Source organism: Colletotrichum aenigma, assembly GCF_013390185.1.
Source record: "Colletotrichum aenigma strain Cg56 chromosome Unknown KSG_Cg56_contig01, whole genome shotgun sequence".
NCBI lineage: Eukaryota > Fungi > Ascomycota > Sordariomycetes > Glomerellales > Glomerellaceae > Colletotrichum > Colletotrichum aenigma.
The window spans coordinates 2,037,242-2,054,378 of record NW_023500907.1 but is presented as its reverse complement, the minus strand read 5'-3'; the positions used below and the strand labels follow the sequence as shown (position 1 = coordinate 2,054,378).

The window sequence follows — 17,137 nt, the reverse complement described above, 5'->3', positions numbered from 1 at the left end:
AATGAGCAGCGAGGGCAAAAGGACGAGATTGCGGAATCTCATGCGCTGACCGCATTATATCAGGCTCCTCCCACTCTCTCGCGAGGACGACCACACACACACACACACACACGCCTCAGCCAACACCCCCAACCCACGCACGCTCGAAATATCCGTCATGTCGTGGGCACGGTAAGACATGTCCATGTGTCGGCGCTCGCCCCCTCAGACCAGGAAGCAGCAGCACCAGAACAAACAAGGACCAGGCCTGGTCCAGAGAACTTTTTCCGTGCCCTTTACCGCATCTCTACGCAAAGCAACGCAATATGGAGGCAGCATTTCTGCAACACAGCGGCTGGGGCATGCTTTAGTCGGCATGAATGATTGGAATGTGGGCAATCTGACCCCTCTACCTTCCACGGTGCCCCCCCTTCGTCTAGCCCAGTCCCGCGCCTCTTCCATCAAATCGACGATGTGTTGCAGGCTGTATCCATAAACGTCTACCCACAATTCCATTTCAGCACAAGACGATATTTGTGTGCAAAGTTAAGAAAACAAGGTTAACAGGGTGGATTTGGGCGAGGTTTCTGGACCGCCGGGCGATTCCTTGCGTGGCGGAGGCGGCTGGGACGGACGACGACGACTCCCGGGTTTGCTCGCGGCCAATGGGCTGTCTGGAGGTAGCCAAGGCATATGCCATGATTCCCTGTCCCCCCCCCCCCGTTTCGCGGGGTTGCGATGAACCGCCATCGACGTCCAGCAATAGGCTCCTCTGGACAATGCAGGCCATGCACACAGCCCATACAGAGCTGCGCACGTTGCCGTCGTCTTCCGTGGTCCTTTCATGTGAAGCACCTAGGCCGAGGAGAACGCGAGACAGAGAAACAGAGACATGGACAGGCAATGGTGATGTGATTGTGCGTTGGTAGTCGTCTCGGGCAAATAGAGCCCAGTCCCTGAACGGCCCTAAGCTCGCTCCCTCTCGTCGTCTGGTCTCATCTTTTTTCGCTTTTCGCCCAGGGCTCGTCGTCCGGACCTTCAGACCAACGAATGAGGTGACCCGCGAAGCATATCGGCGAGAGGTTGGGGAGATCCCGTTCCGCCCTGCAGCGTCAAACACACACACCTTCACACGCCCACACGCATCAAGATTGGATAGGACGTACGTACGGGGGTTGTTGCTGCAGCTGGCCATGACGGGATTGTCGGTCTGGAGTGTTTCGATGGCACAGACGGGGCTGGAACCTCGAGGGCTGCAGCATCGGGTACGCTGCTGCTTTCCTGCCTTGGCGGATTGGCTAAACTCCAACACACCAGGAACAGGATGCCGTGGATGTTGCTTCAAGTGGGAAATCCAACGGTCGACATGGCAAATCCCACCGGGCTCTCTTTTCCCCTCCTCAGCTGAGAGTTGAGAGGCCCCGGCTTGCACCCTGGACGCCGCAGCGCGTGCTGAGGTCGCATCAACGACGCCTCGTCAATCTTGAAAGGCGCTTACTCGCATCCGCCTCCCGCTGACTTCCCGCGCACTCGAAGCAACCCATCTTGCCCAGGGCTGTTATCGCTATCATCGCAATTTCGATCTCACGACTCATCTCAACAACAGCCCGAGAGCGGTACCGGCGGGATGGTGTGATGATGGTATGCAGTCGCTCCCGCCCGGGCCATCCCATCTTCTCTTGCCTGCCCTTCGTCCCAAGCCGAGCCGAGAGAAGGTGACGGGACTTTTAGGTGGAATGCAAATAGACATGCTGGAGGGGATAGTCCCGAGAGATCGGAGCAAGGTAACTAGTTTGGGCTAAGTCGTTGCCCTGGTGAGAAACTCGTTTCAACGGGCGTCCCTGCTGTGTCCTGCCCTAGACCCAACTCTTAGCGCAAACGGCCCAACCTCTGGACTTTTCTATTCTGTCCTTTTGGGGCGAGGAATGTTATCGACAATGGCTCTGCATTGTATGCATCTGTCATTCTTAAACTGCGTCGCAGGCGAGGTACTTCTTAGCGAGCGCCGGTCTAATGCACCCGCGTCTGTTCCTGGCGGCGCCGCCACTTGCGCGTCAAAGTGCGCGATAATGATGCTGCTGCTGCTGCAAGGGCGCCACCGGCCAGGCTTTCTCAACAGCCGACTTTTGCAAAAGGATCCATGAAACTTGGAAGGATTGGATGTGGATGGTGTGGACCAGAACGCCTCCCGCCCTTCAGCCCAGAGACTTGACAGTCACAGATTGAACGAGACAGGCGTCATGATGCGCCTCCGTTTCTTCTTCTTCCTCTTCAGTCGCCGCCCCCCGGAAACTGGGACGGACAGTCACCGGAAGGCAGAGTGGGGATCTTCCTGTCACCGCAAACCTACCTTGCCTGACTCCCAGCCTCTCTTTCCGGGGGCAATGGGGGCCGCGGCGGCTTGCCGACATCTCCGCATTGCATCATCGCCTTTCTTGCCGGCTGAACCACCCCCGTTGAACGGATATCTCGGTTTGGAGAGTGGGTGCGTGTTCCTCCCCACTCGCGTGTGATATTTCCTAGCTACAACACAACGGCGTGCCGCCGCCGTCTCGGCACGAAAGTCCAAGAACCCCAATCACCTTGATCGACCTATTTCACAATGCCTGCAAAACCTGGTTTGGTTCTTCCCATGGGCCAATGACCCCATCATTTCTCTGTCCAGAAGAAGAAAAAACAAATCTCAGCAATGTCCAGGCCTTCTTCGTGCACAGAGGTTTCGCCAAAACGGACGGAGGGCCGCGCACTGCCCCTCGCGCGGGATTTAAGGTGAGGTTCGTGGGCCAAAAAAACGTCCAAACTCCCTCTCGCCAAAAGAAGTGCACCGGCGGTCCGTTCTTTTGGCCCAGTTCCTTGGACGACCCGGTTCGTCCACACGTGCTTGCCGTGAACCGGGTTCCGCTGTCATCGAACTTAGTCCCCTTCATAACGAGGCCTCGTGGTCAGGAACAAGCATCGCAAGGACTGAAAAACAACATGGTCCGTGAGGTCAGACTTCACACCTCACCAAATCCAACTATGAATAGCTCAGGACTCTGGTCCTCGGACGCCATCGCATGCTTGGCTCTGCGTGTAGGTACAGACAACAACGCAGTTCGTCCTGCGATCTCAGATATCCCTGTGGCAACCGACAGCTTGCATTGCATCTTCAGATCGGATCCCCGATGGGCGCGTGCTCTGCGTATGCGCCTTCGATGGCGTCGCAGTCTGCATGAAGAGAGAAGAAGGGTGAAGTCCGAAACCTTTGGTCATTAGGTATGTACAGCTGGCTGCCTCCGTGAAGCTGCTATTATGAACGTTATATATAGACTCAGGTAGCAGTTCTTGCCACCCGTGGGTAAACCACACCATGGCACTCCGCCGCTTTAGGAGTGCCCGCACCCTTTCTCATGTTATATACAAGTCAATTATCTATAAAACGTGATCAAAACACAATACCCGTACGCCGACATGTCATCAAGCCACCGAGAACTGTACTCGGCGAGCTGGCTTAGTGTCTAATTCATGCGAGTCCTGAGGTGGAACGCTCTCTTGATGGTCAATGACCGGGGTCTCTGCAGTGCTGGACTCGCCGTTCATCGCGATGTTGACAGATGGGGCAGCATCATCTTCGGCAAATCGCGCTCTGCGCGCAGGGCGGACAGGCGCACTCCGTGGTTCTGGACTGCGAGAACGTTTTGTTCCGTTGGTAGTCTTGACGTTCGCCGATTGTCGATTCTTGATGGGTGAGCTGGGACCAATGTCACCCATGATGAGGTCCTGGTCAGGATGGTGTTCTCTTCCGAAACCGCTGCCGAATACCGGTTGGGGATATTTCAGCGGAATTGCCTGAGCCAGTTTCTCCATCTCGCCCTCGGGCAGCGGTATGATGGCGGCGTTCAGGATCCAGTTGTAGATCGGACGGTCGTCCAACATTGTCTTGCACTTCCAGTGCTCGATCTGGGACATGCTCTTCTTTCTCTCCACAATCACTTCCTCGATGCTGCCACGGAGAATCAACGTCTCTACTGTAACGGGCTTCTGCTGACTGATACGCCGAGCTCGTCCAACAGCTTGTGCCTGTATCTGGGGGTTCAGGACCGGGTTGATGAAGTAGATTCTCGAAGCCGCGCGCATATCCAGACCGACAGCTGCTTGGGACAGGTCCATGAGAATTACGCTGTTATGCATGTAAGAGACTACTCGATGAAGGAGGTAGGTAGCAAACTGACCGAAACTTGTCTTCATGGTTGAATGTATTGATGTACTGCATCTTTCGATCGTATGCCAGTGATTTGGCGTAAATTAGGTGTGACACTGAAATCTGCGTTCGTCAAGTTAGCTTCGCGTTGCATAGACTGTGCATAGACTGTAGTTGCCTACTCACCACGTCGAGCATGCTGGCCAAGTACCATGCCACATTCTCATTTTCATAGAAGACAATGATCTTCTCCGTCGCTTGATGTTCCACAATGCTATCAAGCAAGTACGACAGCTTGGCTGACACCGTAGAAACTAGCTCTGCCTTCAGAAGGTCCTCCGGCAGATTCTGTTGAGAGAAAGACTCTTCAGGGGCGTGGAAAGCGTTGGCGCGCAGATGCCGAGGCGTCCTTTCCCCTCCAAGCTTTGTGTTTCCTGCGAGTGTGTCCGGAAGCTTGGTTGCTCGTCGTTCCGCCTTGGTGGATCGGGCGCTGGTGATGCTGCCGTCTGCCATCATCTTATATCCTTCCTCCTTAAGCTGGCCATTCATCAGACTGTTCAACTTGGTTGCATCTCCCAGCGAAGAGCGGACGACCTTCTGAACACCCATCACCATACCTGCGTCGGTACAAGTTGGGTTGGTATCCTGATCATCCATAGACCAGGCTCTACTAGCACCGTTTGGAAGAAAGTCCTGAACAAAGATGGGAATCTCGTTGAACTGGTTGCTGAGCTGTTTCAACGGATTGCTGAGGGCAATGCGAGCCACTGTCATGGCCTTTTCGAGCAAAATCTTATCACTCGGGCTGATCGGTACCTTCTTTTCCTTCAAAAACTCTTCGGCGGTATCGAGCGACTTCTGTAAGTCTTCGGGCGCATAGAATGAACCACCGAAGAAGCTAGCCTGCTTCAAGTTGTGTAGTAGCTGGAGGAGTGACTTCTTCTGTCGAGGATGGAAAAAGTAGTCTACATCCTGCCGTTGTGACTGTACTGCGTTGAAGATGACCATCATCGAGAAGATGTTGAGCGATAATTTGTCTTGATAGGAACCTTCAAGAACAACAATATTCTCATCGACGGCAGGAAGCAGCTTGTTGAGTTCAGACAGCTGGTGCCTGATGAGCAGCGTGTTCAACGTTGCCCTGAGAATTCCCTTGCGTCCGCTACTCCTCGAGCTGTGCCGCGGCTGCATCACATAGACGGCCCAGTCTGCAGGCGTATCTTCCGCTTCATGATAGGTATTTGACCAAGGCCGGGCGTTCAGGTACAGCGATGCTATCGCTCCTACCTTCTCAAGATCTTGCTTCTCGGTGTCCGCCGAAGCCATCTTGTCTCCAGCACTGGCTACCTTGCTCTTGCCGTCTACACCGTACAATCCTGGAGTTGGTGTTCCGGTGACGATCCATCGAGAAGTAATCTGCATCAAGTCCAGAGCTAGCAGCAGATCGCTCTTGCTCGAAATCCTGGAATATCCAAGCTTGTGGCCTTCATCAACAATGCAGCGCTTGAAGTGAACTTCTGTCAGGGGACACCCATGTAGCATAGTCTGCTTGTATATCCTGCCGAGTCGGGACTGAGAAATGAGGACGATGTCGTACCTTGCCAACGAAGGGGCGTCGGGTATTTCTCCCACCTGACTGGCAAGGGTGAGGACCTTAAGACCAGCTCGATCCTGGCGAGCGGTGTGCTTCGCAATCTCTTGTTCCCATTGTTTCATGAGGTTATTTGGGACAACCACCAACGATGCGTGACTGTGCAATATCTTTGTCGGTGGCGGCTCGGCCGTTGATTGGTATCGACTGCTTCGCTTAGGCGGAGCAGGTGGAACATGGTAAAAGCCAGGATTCCGTTCAATAGCAGCAATGCATTTTGGGAACTCCAGATCCTCCACGGTGCCGTATGTGTTAAAGTACGTCTTCCAGGGAGCCGCGTTTCGAGTGATGCATGAAGCCGCCATATCTGCGAGAGATGCTACCCGCTTTCTCACAGGAATGTCGTTTCCACGGTAAATCTCTGGCGTTTGGGTGGCCGAGTGCTTGGTCGCTAGAATTAGAGACAGGCAGATAAGCGTCTTGCCTGCCCCCATCTGCTCGGCAAGGATGCCACCTCTGACTCCATCATAAAACCGTGGCTCCTTGAGAAGCACGCTCTGGCTGGGGTCGAAGTAGAACGTGGCGCCATTCTGGTCAACGCTCTTGAGAAGGCGGGGATCGAGGACCTGGCCGGGCTCGCTTTCTCGCTCAATCATCAGAGCAGCTGATCGTCGCTGATAGTCGTAGAGTGTTGTGGCAAGGCCAGGAACGTCGCTCTCCAGAACTGCATACGCCGCCTCACGATCCCCGTGATTGGTGATGACATTGGGATTGGGGTCTGGCGAGGGCATGCTGTTGAACATCTCCAAAAGCGTGCGGGACTCATCTTCGTCGTCGAAATCCTCCTTCAAGTGATTACTGAGTGTGACGGGTGCATCGGCAGGCCGGCCTGACCAAGTTTGCGGTGAAAAGTCGAGGGCTGCGAATAGCAGGCCACGGGAGTGCTTCAGCTTATTCCGCTCACGATCGACGAGGCGCCTGTCAACGTCATCGGGTAGCGCGTAGACTCTGATGATGGCAACATGATCTTGAGAGACCAAGACTTGCAATAGAATCCATCTGGCGGCCGCAAGATTTCTGAACACCGTGACGGGGTTTGACCTCAAAAGAGCCTCATCCGTGTCGTCAAAATTCGCCAGCTGGGTGGTGCTGATGTCGGGGACCGGATCTGCTGGATTAATGTCCGCCCAGTTTCCGTAACGGTCTCGCAATCGCTTCCAAACATCGCTTTGAATACCGGAGTTCTCCCTGGTGATGACCAAGCATCCCATGGGGAGGTAGTTTGATGGCGTCGACATTGGGCAAGGGAGTTGCCACCGGGGGCGCCCGGTTCGCTGAGGTATTAGGTGGTGCAAGTCATGCGGCGGAGGCCACGTAATTGCCGCTGCGGTGTTGAGATAGCCTCGAATTGATTTGATATGTATGGCCAATGTCGATGGTGAAGATAGATCTCCCAAAAAAAAAAAAAAAAAACAGGTACGTCGCTGACGTTTCAGTGTAAGAGGAAGAAAGTGTGAAGGTGAGGTGAAGGTTCCGAGTGGAAGCCTAGTCACAGTGAATGAGGCGGCCGCTCACACAGTCTGCCGCAAAGATCATGGCGCCAAGCACAGTGCGGCGCATTGGCGGCCGGAACAAGGCAAGTGCGACCCAGGATCCTTCCCAACTTAAATGTGTAAGTCGTGCAACCGTTGTTCTCCATCGTGTAGACTCGGTGCAATGATATCAAGGTGAGAAGCTTTCCGGAGGCTAAATCAAGGTGATGGACGTGAATCCTACAAGACATACACATGATTTGGCCAGAATGGAACGGATGAGAAGCGACCGCGCCAGTGGAAAGTACGTACCCAGCAGTAATGAGCGACGACATCTAGAAGAATACTGATACTTCGATCAGAAGACGGGTTTCAAGGATCTTTTCACTGTCACACCTTCACCGATCGGGAGTGTCCGAGTAGTAAAACTCAATTGTATTTTACTAAATTTCCCCCAACTTCAGCCGAATTATCATGTCCACGAATTAAACCAGGAATTCAGGCTCCCCAGAGCGTAAACTCCCTTCGCCAATGTTTCATGACCCAAGTTTCCCCCACCACGTATAGCCAAGAGGAGATTGACGCCGTTTCTCTTCTGCTCTCCTGCACCAAACCCCCGCGCGAGATGCCTTTCACGGCAACGGCCGCGATAGCCCACGGAGAAAGTTTCTTAGTTCTTCTTGCCCTTGGGGGTTGAAGTGGCCTTGAAGTTGACGGCCTGGCTGGTCTTGCCCTTGGAGGCGGTGTCGGTCTTGACGTTGTTGTCGAGCTTCTTCTGCTCGGCGTCAATCTTGGCCTGGTTGCTGGCACCCTGGGCCTGCTGGACCTGCAGGGCGAGGACCTCGAGCTGGAGCTTGAGGACCTTGTTCTTGATCTTGCCGACCGAGAGGGCATCCTTGTCAGCGCCGGAGGCCTTGGCGATGGCGTCGTTGAAGCCGCCGGCATCGGTCTCGGCGGCCTCGGCAGCAACACGGGCGGCTTGGAGGATAGCGAGATCGTCCTTGCTGACGCCCGCGAGGTTGGCCTTGATCTGGTCGATCTGTTTGGTGTAAGTGGATGGTGATGGTGATGTGTGGCTGTTGAAAGTGACTTACGGGGAACTTCTGGGCGACCTCAGCGAGGGCGTTTCCGCCAACGCCGTCAGAGACCTGGAACTGGGAGTAGTCCTGGACGGACAGGAGCTTGGCCTGGCGGCTCTCGACGGGGGCGGAGAAGCCGGTGGCGGCAAGGGAGAAGAGAACGGCGACCTTGGTGAAGTACATTTTGTCGTTGGTGGTTGATGTCGGCGTGTTGACGAAAGGTATTGGTGAATTGTATAATATTTACTGTTTTAAGGTTATTGACCGGCAAAGAGTGAATGGGACAGCGCTGCTGTGGAATGAAGGGAATGGATATTATTGAAGATTGGATGAGATGAAGCTGATGATGAGAAGAGGCAAGACAGATGATGGTCGGGGCGAGCGGGAGGATCTTATACCACAAGTTCCTATAGCCAAACCGTACTGTTGCTCCATCTGGTTGTCGCCCTGGACCCCGCGGCTTCCCTCTTCGCCCCATCCCATCATTGCTCCATCGGGCCAGTAGACCGTCTGACGGAAGGCTCATCTCAGATTCCGCGACAAACACCACCCCATATGCGGCCATGGGCCTGAGTCGTCCGAACGAGAACGAGCGGTAATCGCAGTAATACTGCCCATCGGCGTCTCATCCGAGGCCCTGATGCAACATGTGGACTGGTTCAGGTGCATCACAAGTGCCAAGGGCCATCGACGCCGGGGTCGTCCCCTGGTCAACTCGGTACGAGCAGACAAGCTTCTTTGCCAAGCGCACGATCTACGAGGAGCGTAGATTATTCCATTGAGCGGGTCAGGGTCCAATCAGAGGTCTTGGTAGTTCTCTACGACCTTGACGAGCTCGGGGGCCGCCCGTCGGCTGCTCCATTTCCAGAGGTCGGGCAAAGCTGGAGGTTTTGGTTGTGTGCCTGTTGCGAGTTTGAAGTCTGTCGAAGATCACGGTGGATCTGCCTCATACCCCTGGCAGCTAAGCCCGATCAGGTGGGACCTGTTAGCTGCATGTCTTAAGCGTGTGGGGCCCCTTGCTGTCACTGCAGGTTTGCGCGTGGGAGAAGGGGCGCTAAAAACTGAGCACTAACGGCAGGGCAGCAGCAGCACGGGGTCGAGGGAGAGCCCTGGCGCTTCACATCACGTCTTCTTTCCTCTCCTGCATCTCATCGCCCAGCCTCTATCCCGGAGTAATTCCCGTCTTGGCCAACTCCTGTCCCCTGAGCCCGTTTCTCACCATCATCTCCAACTCCTTTCCCCACTCTTGAATTCTTCGGATGACGAGATCCGCGAATGGTAACGGGGATGACCGAGTGCGACCGATCATGGTAACCCTCATTTCCAGAGCCATCGATGGCCTGCTCGACTCAGGTCCAGAGATCGTCAATCCTAATACCTTACTCCTATCTTCTGTTGGCCTCAAAAGCTGTAGTGAAGTCGCGCCCGCCCATCTAGACGGCAAAAGATGAGCGTGTTTCGAGTCTTGGCCCTGCATTGGCTCTGCCACTTGAACCACTTCATGCAACCCGCACTAGAGATCGGACGCACATCCTCCCGGTGAAATCTAATTCAGTTTCGGCAGCCCTCGCCCGACAGCCCGGTTCCCTGGAGGCATAACAGAACCACTCGTTCTTAGTGGCTGCTGGGCCCTCTAAGTTGGACGACATCTCATCTCGGGACGTCAACTGAATCTTGCTCCGGGTGACAGGATGCACACATGTTCGTCGCCGGCCGACTCGAGTCGAGGAAATCAGCGCACCGGAGATGTCTCTCCCAGCGCCGCAGCACCGCACGTGTCATGAACTTGAACGACGAAGAGCGAGTCTTCAGCGGTCCTTCTTGCCGAAAACCTCTCAAGGACGCCTGACAGCTCTGCGTGCTGACTCGGACCAGCATTCAAGTTTGATCTCCCTCATACTTTACTTGGCGAAACGAGGCCTGCTCTCTGTGCTCTGCTCGGCGAAACGATCTCTGTTTACTCATTTTGAACTCAAGTAAGACCAGGGGTTGTGTCATATTCCAAGTTTACGAGGTAATAGTCCAATGCAGGGTATCTGGAGGTAACATACCCACAAGCCAAAAAGCATAACCTAGTCTAAGGTAGGTAATCATCAAAGGAGACCTCTTTCTCTCTTTCCCGTAACGCCGTCTTTCCGTCATGTAATGTCCCAAAAGGTTCACAAAAAATGGTATCTACCAGTAGATATCCTGGGGTGGTCGAAGAGAATCTCTAAAAAGAAGAGTCAAAGCCAAATGTCGTAAATGTCGTCAAAAGAAAAAGCTAAACCCATGAAGAAAGAAAACCAGCCTCCAACTCCGTTCTGGATCGTCGTCTATCATACCGACGCCAGGTCTTTGCAGTCGTCGTGTCTAAAAGGGGAAAAAAAGACGCACCCGCCCACCAAGTGGAGGGCATCTGCTTACTGGCTCTGGTAGACCTTGACCGAGTTGATGAGCCAGTACGCCTGGGTGAAGGCCTGCGGGTTGGCCGCGACGTAGTCGGAGCACGTCGACGCGAGGGCCGCGCACTCGGCGTTCTGCGACCACACCTTGCCGGCCCAGTCGCCGCACAGCGCGGTGTTGAAGACGAGGTTCTGCTGCTTGAAGTGCGAGGGGATGTCGCAGCCCTGGCCGCCGTTGAACTTGGCGAGCGGCTGGCCCCACGACGACGGCGTCGGGTTGCCCGAGGTCACGTCGGCCGGGATGGCGCTGCGCGGGAAGAACCAGACGGAGATGGCCTGCGAGTTGAAGTCGACCGCGTACACGCCGCCGCCGATGGCGTTGAAGCCGTCGCCGTAGTTCTGGTTGCTGGAGGTCGACTGGCCGCACCCGGTGCCGGCGTTGCCCGCGTTGCAGTCCTTCTCCTTGAGCGTCGTGGAGGAGACGGTGCCGTCGTTGGTGATGGTGCAGCCGGGGCCGGTGTGCAGAGTCACGGCGTTGGACTCTTGGGTGTTGACGCCCTCGATGATGTCAATCTCGCCAGAGTTGGGCCTGCCGCGGTTAGTTTTCCATTCTTACTGTTTGCTGACTGTCGTTACTCACCAGTTGGGACCAAACATCCAGAACGCAGGCCAGACGCCGCAGCTGCTCGTGGGCATGTGCGCAATGTCGGCGACAAACAGACCAGAGTCGTACGCCTTGTTGGACGTGACGCGCACCGACTGGCGGCCCTGACCGGTAGTCTTGGCGTCGACGCCGAGGTAGATGCCGTTCTGCGCGAAGCCGGCGAGGCCCTTGTCGTTGGCCGTCTGCGCGCTGGTGTACGTCTGCGACCCCTTTGTCGGGTCGGCCTGGTCGAAGAAGCTGAACTCGTGGAAGAAGTTGGTCTGGTCGAAGTTGTCGTGGAGGACGTACTTCTGCGCCTGGGCCAGCCCGGAGCAGAGTAGGGCGGCGGCGCCCAAGACACACTTGATCTTTTGCGAAGGCATCACGATCTGTATCATGTCGAAGAGGGAGAGAGGGAAAGAGTCTTAGGTAATAAGAGACTTGCGTGGTTTTCGCTAGGTTTGACCGGGATGAAGGGTGTGGAAAGGTTGAGAAGAACGATTGTGTCTGAAAGGTTTGAATCAAAGGGGAGAAGTGAGAGTCAAAGAGGTCATGGAAAAGCGAGGAAAGAGAATGTTTGAATGTTTTCGGGGTTCAAGTGAGCCGACTATGACGAGGTGGTTGGCGGCACTTGGGTGACGACGTTCTCGTGAGCCAGCTACGTCGTCCTGTTCTGGATCCTGCTGGGTCCCAAAAGGGAGAGTACTTGGCGATTCGAGGTTGGTTCACACGAACGGGATCTAGGCCCTCCTTCTCGTTTCCGTTTCTGTCTTGATGTCGAAAGAATGGAACACCAAAGCGACACGCACGCACAAAAAGGCTGGGAGGCTATGGTATAGTTGCTTGGCTCTTCTCAACTCTTACGTCGACTCGCGAGCGATGATGAGATGGAGGAGCAAATGTGTGTCAGCTGTTTGCTGTTTGGCCTAATCAATAGGACCTGGACCGGCTTGGCGAGGATGTCCGAGATGGGACGGGCTGTGGTGAGTAAAGAAAGAGTGGGACCGTCGATGACGATAACTTCAGCCGGAGAGATTGAAACGGCTGTGCCTGCTGGGGGCTGGGCTTTGGTAAGATTGAGAGAAGAAGAAGTGAAGCACCACCGAGGGTGTGAGAAAAGGAAGAGATGAAAGAAAGAAGGAAGGCTGAGGAGGGGCCTTTGCGTCGTCGTGGATACTGAGCAGCCGATGCACACGAGGAGATCATGAGCCTCAACCACATGGGGGAATGCAGCCAGCTAAATACAGTCCTCTTTGAGCAGGTGGGGACGAGGCGAGGACGAGGAGGGCCAGGCCCAAGACCAGGCCAGGCCCTTGCCCTTCGGACAAGTCTTGGGGAACATTCTTTGCGTTGCCTTGAGGAAGTGTGACTGTGACTTGGCTTGACAAGGCGCCCAGAACATGGGACAGAGGGACAGAGACCGAGGGACCAATCTCGTCCGTTGTATCTGACCTATACCGGGGGGCACGTAGACGCACAAAGACATGGGCCATATCTGGGAACCATGGTGAAACTTTTTTTTTCTAACTGCAAGTAAACGCTCGTTTGCCTTTGCCCCTCCTGCTCCTCTTCTCGGCCCAACTCCTGTGAGCCTTGATCTTGGGATGCAGACATGTGTGCGCATATGCGGGGAGGGGTGTGTGGTGGATAGGACGGGGTGGTGTTGTTGAGCAGTCGACGAACGACAGGCCCGTTTCAATCTGTTTACCCGCCAAGGGCTTGTCAACTTCTTTGCAAGGGGAACCCCGAACGACGACGGAGCGAAGACGGGATGATAGGGGCTCATGGGGCTTCGAATTCGCCTCGGTGGCCGGGTGCCGAGAGGCGGTATGGTTGCATAATGCGAGTCTTTTGGTCCCGAGACGAGATCCAAGGGGTCCATGTTGCCGGCTGTCGACATGTTTTGAGTGGGTATGTGCGTGCTTTTCTCGCGGGCTGGCATGGCAGTCTGGGCGAAGAAACAAAAAGTCATGTAGGTACACTGCGGATAGGCACACAATATCCGGCGACGGGAGGGGATCTTCAAGGACCCTGCCCATAGTGGGGGGGAATCACTGCAGTTGGGACGAAAAAGCAGAAGAGAAAAAGGAGAAGAGCAGAACAGAAAACCGGAGACCTCCACTGCGCGAGTACCAAACAAACGCAACCAGAGCCCGTGGCCAATCGAATGGGCGTTTGTAAGGGACATGAAGGGAGAACAACGAGAGTTGGATGGCAAGACGTTTGAATGTCAGTGCCGGGTTGGTGGACAAGTCAAAGACTCTGGACTCGCCCGTTTTGAAACACGGACCATGCCAGGGGCGGGCGGGCAGCCGCCCAATGGCAGCCCTCCCGCCGCCGCGGGTCACTCTGTTCTGGAGCACGCGGCGCCCACTCGCCCTAGCGGCGGCGGCTCTCTTCACCCACCCACACTGTAACCACACTCACTGACAGTGACTGCATGCTCTTGGGCTTCGATGGAGCATTGCATCACCTCAGTCAGCTTGGCACTGACTGGTACCTTACCTAGCACGCCAACACACGCTTATGTACTCTCTCCATCTTGCATGTTCCCGACTGGAGGACCAAGAGCCCCGAACTAAGTCTCTCCCCAGCCATAAGAGGCGGAAAAGATACTTGCGCCTAGCAAATGTCTTGCAGCTGTTCCTGACTGTCACTCCCTCGACTAACGCATGTTTTCCCCTGACAGGAGGGCTTGGTCTGACGGAACCTATCGCCCTGCGCCTGCGCTTCAGAAGTGTCAAAATGCCATGCCGCGCTAGACTCTCCTTCTGTCTCTCTGTGTCTCTGTTTCCCAGTCCCCCCTGCGCTTGACTATCCGAACGGGCCCGCCGTCCGCTCCCATGGCATTCTACAGTTCCCTTCGAGGGCGGGCGTCTGAAACATTATTGAACTCCTGCCACATATAGATATCCAGCGCCACGCCACGTAAGGCATCCCATCCATCCTACAGGCTACCCCGAAAGAGGGGGTAGCTGTCAGGGAGGATGAGGATGGGAAGAGGGACGTGGACGCGCTGAATTGAAACATTTGCCCAACCACACTCACACACTGCGCACGATCATCTTTTTTTGACACTCGCACAAACGTCGACTCAATATCATTACAACCTCGGGCCTTTACAGCGAAGTAATAAGGCAGTGCACACGGCTCACACGGACTCAACTTTATGAGGTCTTGGTGCGACTGCGGGACAGAGTCAAACATCACCACCACCTTCACTTCTCCTTGTAGCGTGGGTGCTTACGTAGCCCATGGAACATGCGTTGGTCGTGTGTGTTTGAGTCTGATGAACGGCCGCTCGCATCGCGCATCTGCCCGATGCCTCGCCCAGCTGATGTTTCTGATGTTTCTGAAACTATTTTTTCTGTTCCCTCGCCGGTGCTGCGGCATGTCTGTAAGCAACGATATTGGTCTTGGAATTGGGACCAGCCCAGCTTAGCCTCATGTGTGTTCCCTTTCGCTTCGTCTCTTCCCAAGCACAGTACCCATCACGCATCCCGTCGGACATCGTCGTCGGAGGGGGCGAAAGGACGAGATCCATGGGATTGATAAGGCAGGGGTTGTTTGAGCTGCCCGAAGAAGGCCCTTTTTCGCTCATCATCTCTTCTTTCTGTCTCTTGCTCTCCACGGGTTTCTCCAATGTCGACACCACAAAGTACTATCCAGACCTGCCCCGTCAACCCTGTGCAGAGCCGGAGCTCCATGGGATGAAGCATGGGTGCATGAGAAGATCATCCCGTCGATGCGCCGGCAGCCGCAGAGCCAGATCTTTTGCCATCTCAAGTTAACCCACCCGCGTCGTGCCCCCTCCCAACGGTCTTAATCTATCTCCCGTCTTAGGACCCAGACAAGAACCAAACATTCGTCCGCCGGCCGCGGGAAGAGTCGCCTCTCTCTGCTCGGATCAAAACCTCCATGGACAGTCCAGATGCCTTAGCAGGCAGTCCCCCGAGAAGGATCCTCTTGTCTCCCCCTGGTTCTGGAAGGACAAAGATCATCCCGCAGAAAAAGGGCGTACAATACACCCCCTGAAAGTTTGTTACCCTCCATACATCCTGCAGCCCAGCCACGCTAGGCCTAATTAGGCAAGTTAGCGTCATTTTTAACCCCCACCACCCCTCTACCTACAACAACCTCACTTATCCTCTCATAACACTAAAAAATAACAATTTTTACTAATTGCAATCTTAAAAAAACTACCTTCTTACACTAATTTTTACTATTAGACTGTTATAATAATCTCTAATAATACTTATAATCATTCTTATGATTTCTCCCCTTTCAAAGAACCCTACTTTTTATAGTTTAATTAAAATAGCTTTAATATATTAAAAAACCAGCTTTTTTTCACTACTTTTATTTACACCTACCTACCTACTTATTTACCTACCTATCTACCTATTAAATAGCTTAAAAATTATTATAAGAGGTGTTACGCTATATAGCTAACTTTTAAGTAGCCTCACTAACGCTAAACCTCTCTAATAATAATATTAACTATAATATTTTCTCGCCACTAAATTATAACTTAAATACTAACCTCTCTACTTATAATAATAATAATATTAATACTAATAATAGTAATATTAACGTTAATACGCCTTCTAAGCAGCACTTATCGCTAGCCTTAGCATATTAATCCCTTATAGCTAAAAGTAAACTTTAAGCGCTAATTTAACAGCTTACCCTACTTAAAATTAATAATAATAATTTCAAATACCTTATTACTACCCCTAAGGCTTTTCACCTAATTACCTAGCTAAATATATATCTTTTTTTCTTTTTATTATCTTTTTTTTAAAATTATTTATATACCCCTCTAAAACCTCTTAATACCTCTCTTTTTATAACTAGCCTTTCTATTAACCTTTTTACCCCTCAGAACGTTTAAACTCCTATTACTCTAGCCCTACTTATCTTTACTACTATTAACTTACTACTAACTACTTATAATTAGCATATTGTAATCTATAGCCTCTATCTTTTTATTAGCTATAATATCAAATATGTTATAAAAACTATAAAATTAATACTACGCCAAGTATAATACGCTCTAAAGCATAGAGTTAAACTTTAATATAGTAATTATAGCTGCTATATAGTTATTAGAACGCTATAAAAAATCTACTATAAAAATTTATAACGTAAACACCTTATAATCACACTATCCTTTAGGTATAGCTTTTTAGCCTCATATCCACCCTCACGCTTTATTTGGGTAACACTATACGTTTCATAACAACTAATTTTAATACCTACTATATATTATAACCTATCTCTATACACCTACCTAAAAAAAACAAAAAATCCTACTTTAAATTTATACTTCACTAAAGCTACTTTATTACCACTAACTAAAAATATTAGATCTTTTCTAATAAAACTTAATATAACAGTATAGCTATTATAAAGAAGTTTATCACTTTACTACTTAGTAATTAAAGCTTTTCTATTTAGTTAGACTTAAAACTATAGATTACTAAATATAATATTAATATTTTTAATTAACTAATAATTAGAGATTAAATCTAAATATTAGGATTAATAAACAAAAACTATTTTTGGAATATATTTTAAATATAGCTAATCTAAAAATATTATAATTTAGTAATGATAAGTTATTTTAAATAAAATAATATTTTAGCTATTTGAGCTTAATAATACTTCTAATTAAAATAGTTTTTAGCTATTTATTAATTTATAAAAAGCTTTAATAATTATAAATATAAAATAATATAATAATAAA

The 17,137-nt window shown here is 52.0% G+C and overlaps 3 protein-coding genes across 3 annotated transcripts; all 3 read right to left on the bottom strand.

The window, feature by feature from the left end:
• Nucleotides 1-3,435: 3,435 nt before the first annotated feature.
• CGCA056_v000534 (putative ATP-dependent helicase) lies at nt 3,436-7,048 on the bottom strand (the record flags this gene model as incomplete). The annotated part of the gene is made up of 3 exons (XM_037315795.1): nt 3,436-4,138; nt 4,191-4,282; nt 4,346-7,048. The coding sequence occupies 3 exons, from the start codon at nt 7,046-7,048 to the stop codon at nt 3,436-3,438; spliced, it is 3,498 nt and encodes a 1,165-aa protein (XP_037184498.1).
• A 904-nt stretch (nt 7,049-7,952) lies between these two features.
• On the bottom strand, nt 7,953-8,544 carry CGCA056_v000533 (uncharacterized protein; the record flags this gene model as incomplete). The annotated part of the gene is made up of 2 exons (XM_037315794.1): nt 7,953-8,321; nt 8,377-8,544. The coding sequence occupies 2 exons, from the start codon at nt 8,542-8,544 to the stop codon at nt 7,953-7,955; spliced, it is 537 nt and encodes a 178-aa protein (XP_037185261.1).
• Nucleotides 8,545-10,763: 2,219 nt separating this feature from the next.
• Nucleotides 10,764-11,786, bottom strand: CGCA056_v000532 (Endo-1,3(4)-beta-glucanase; the record flags this gene model as incomplete). Its single annotated transcript, XM_037315793.1, has 2 exons — nt 10,764-11,334; nt 11,386-11,786. 2 exons carry the CDS (start codon nt 11,784-11,786, stop codon nt 10,764-10,766), a joined length of 972 nt encoding a protein of 323 aa, XP_037185262.1.
• Nucleotides 11,787-17,137: the final 5,351 nt, after the last annotated feature.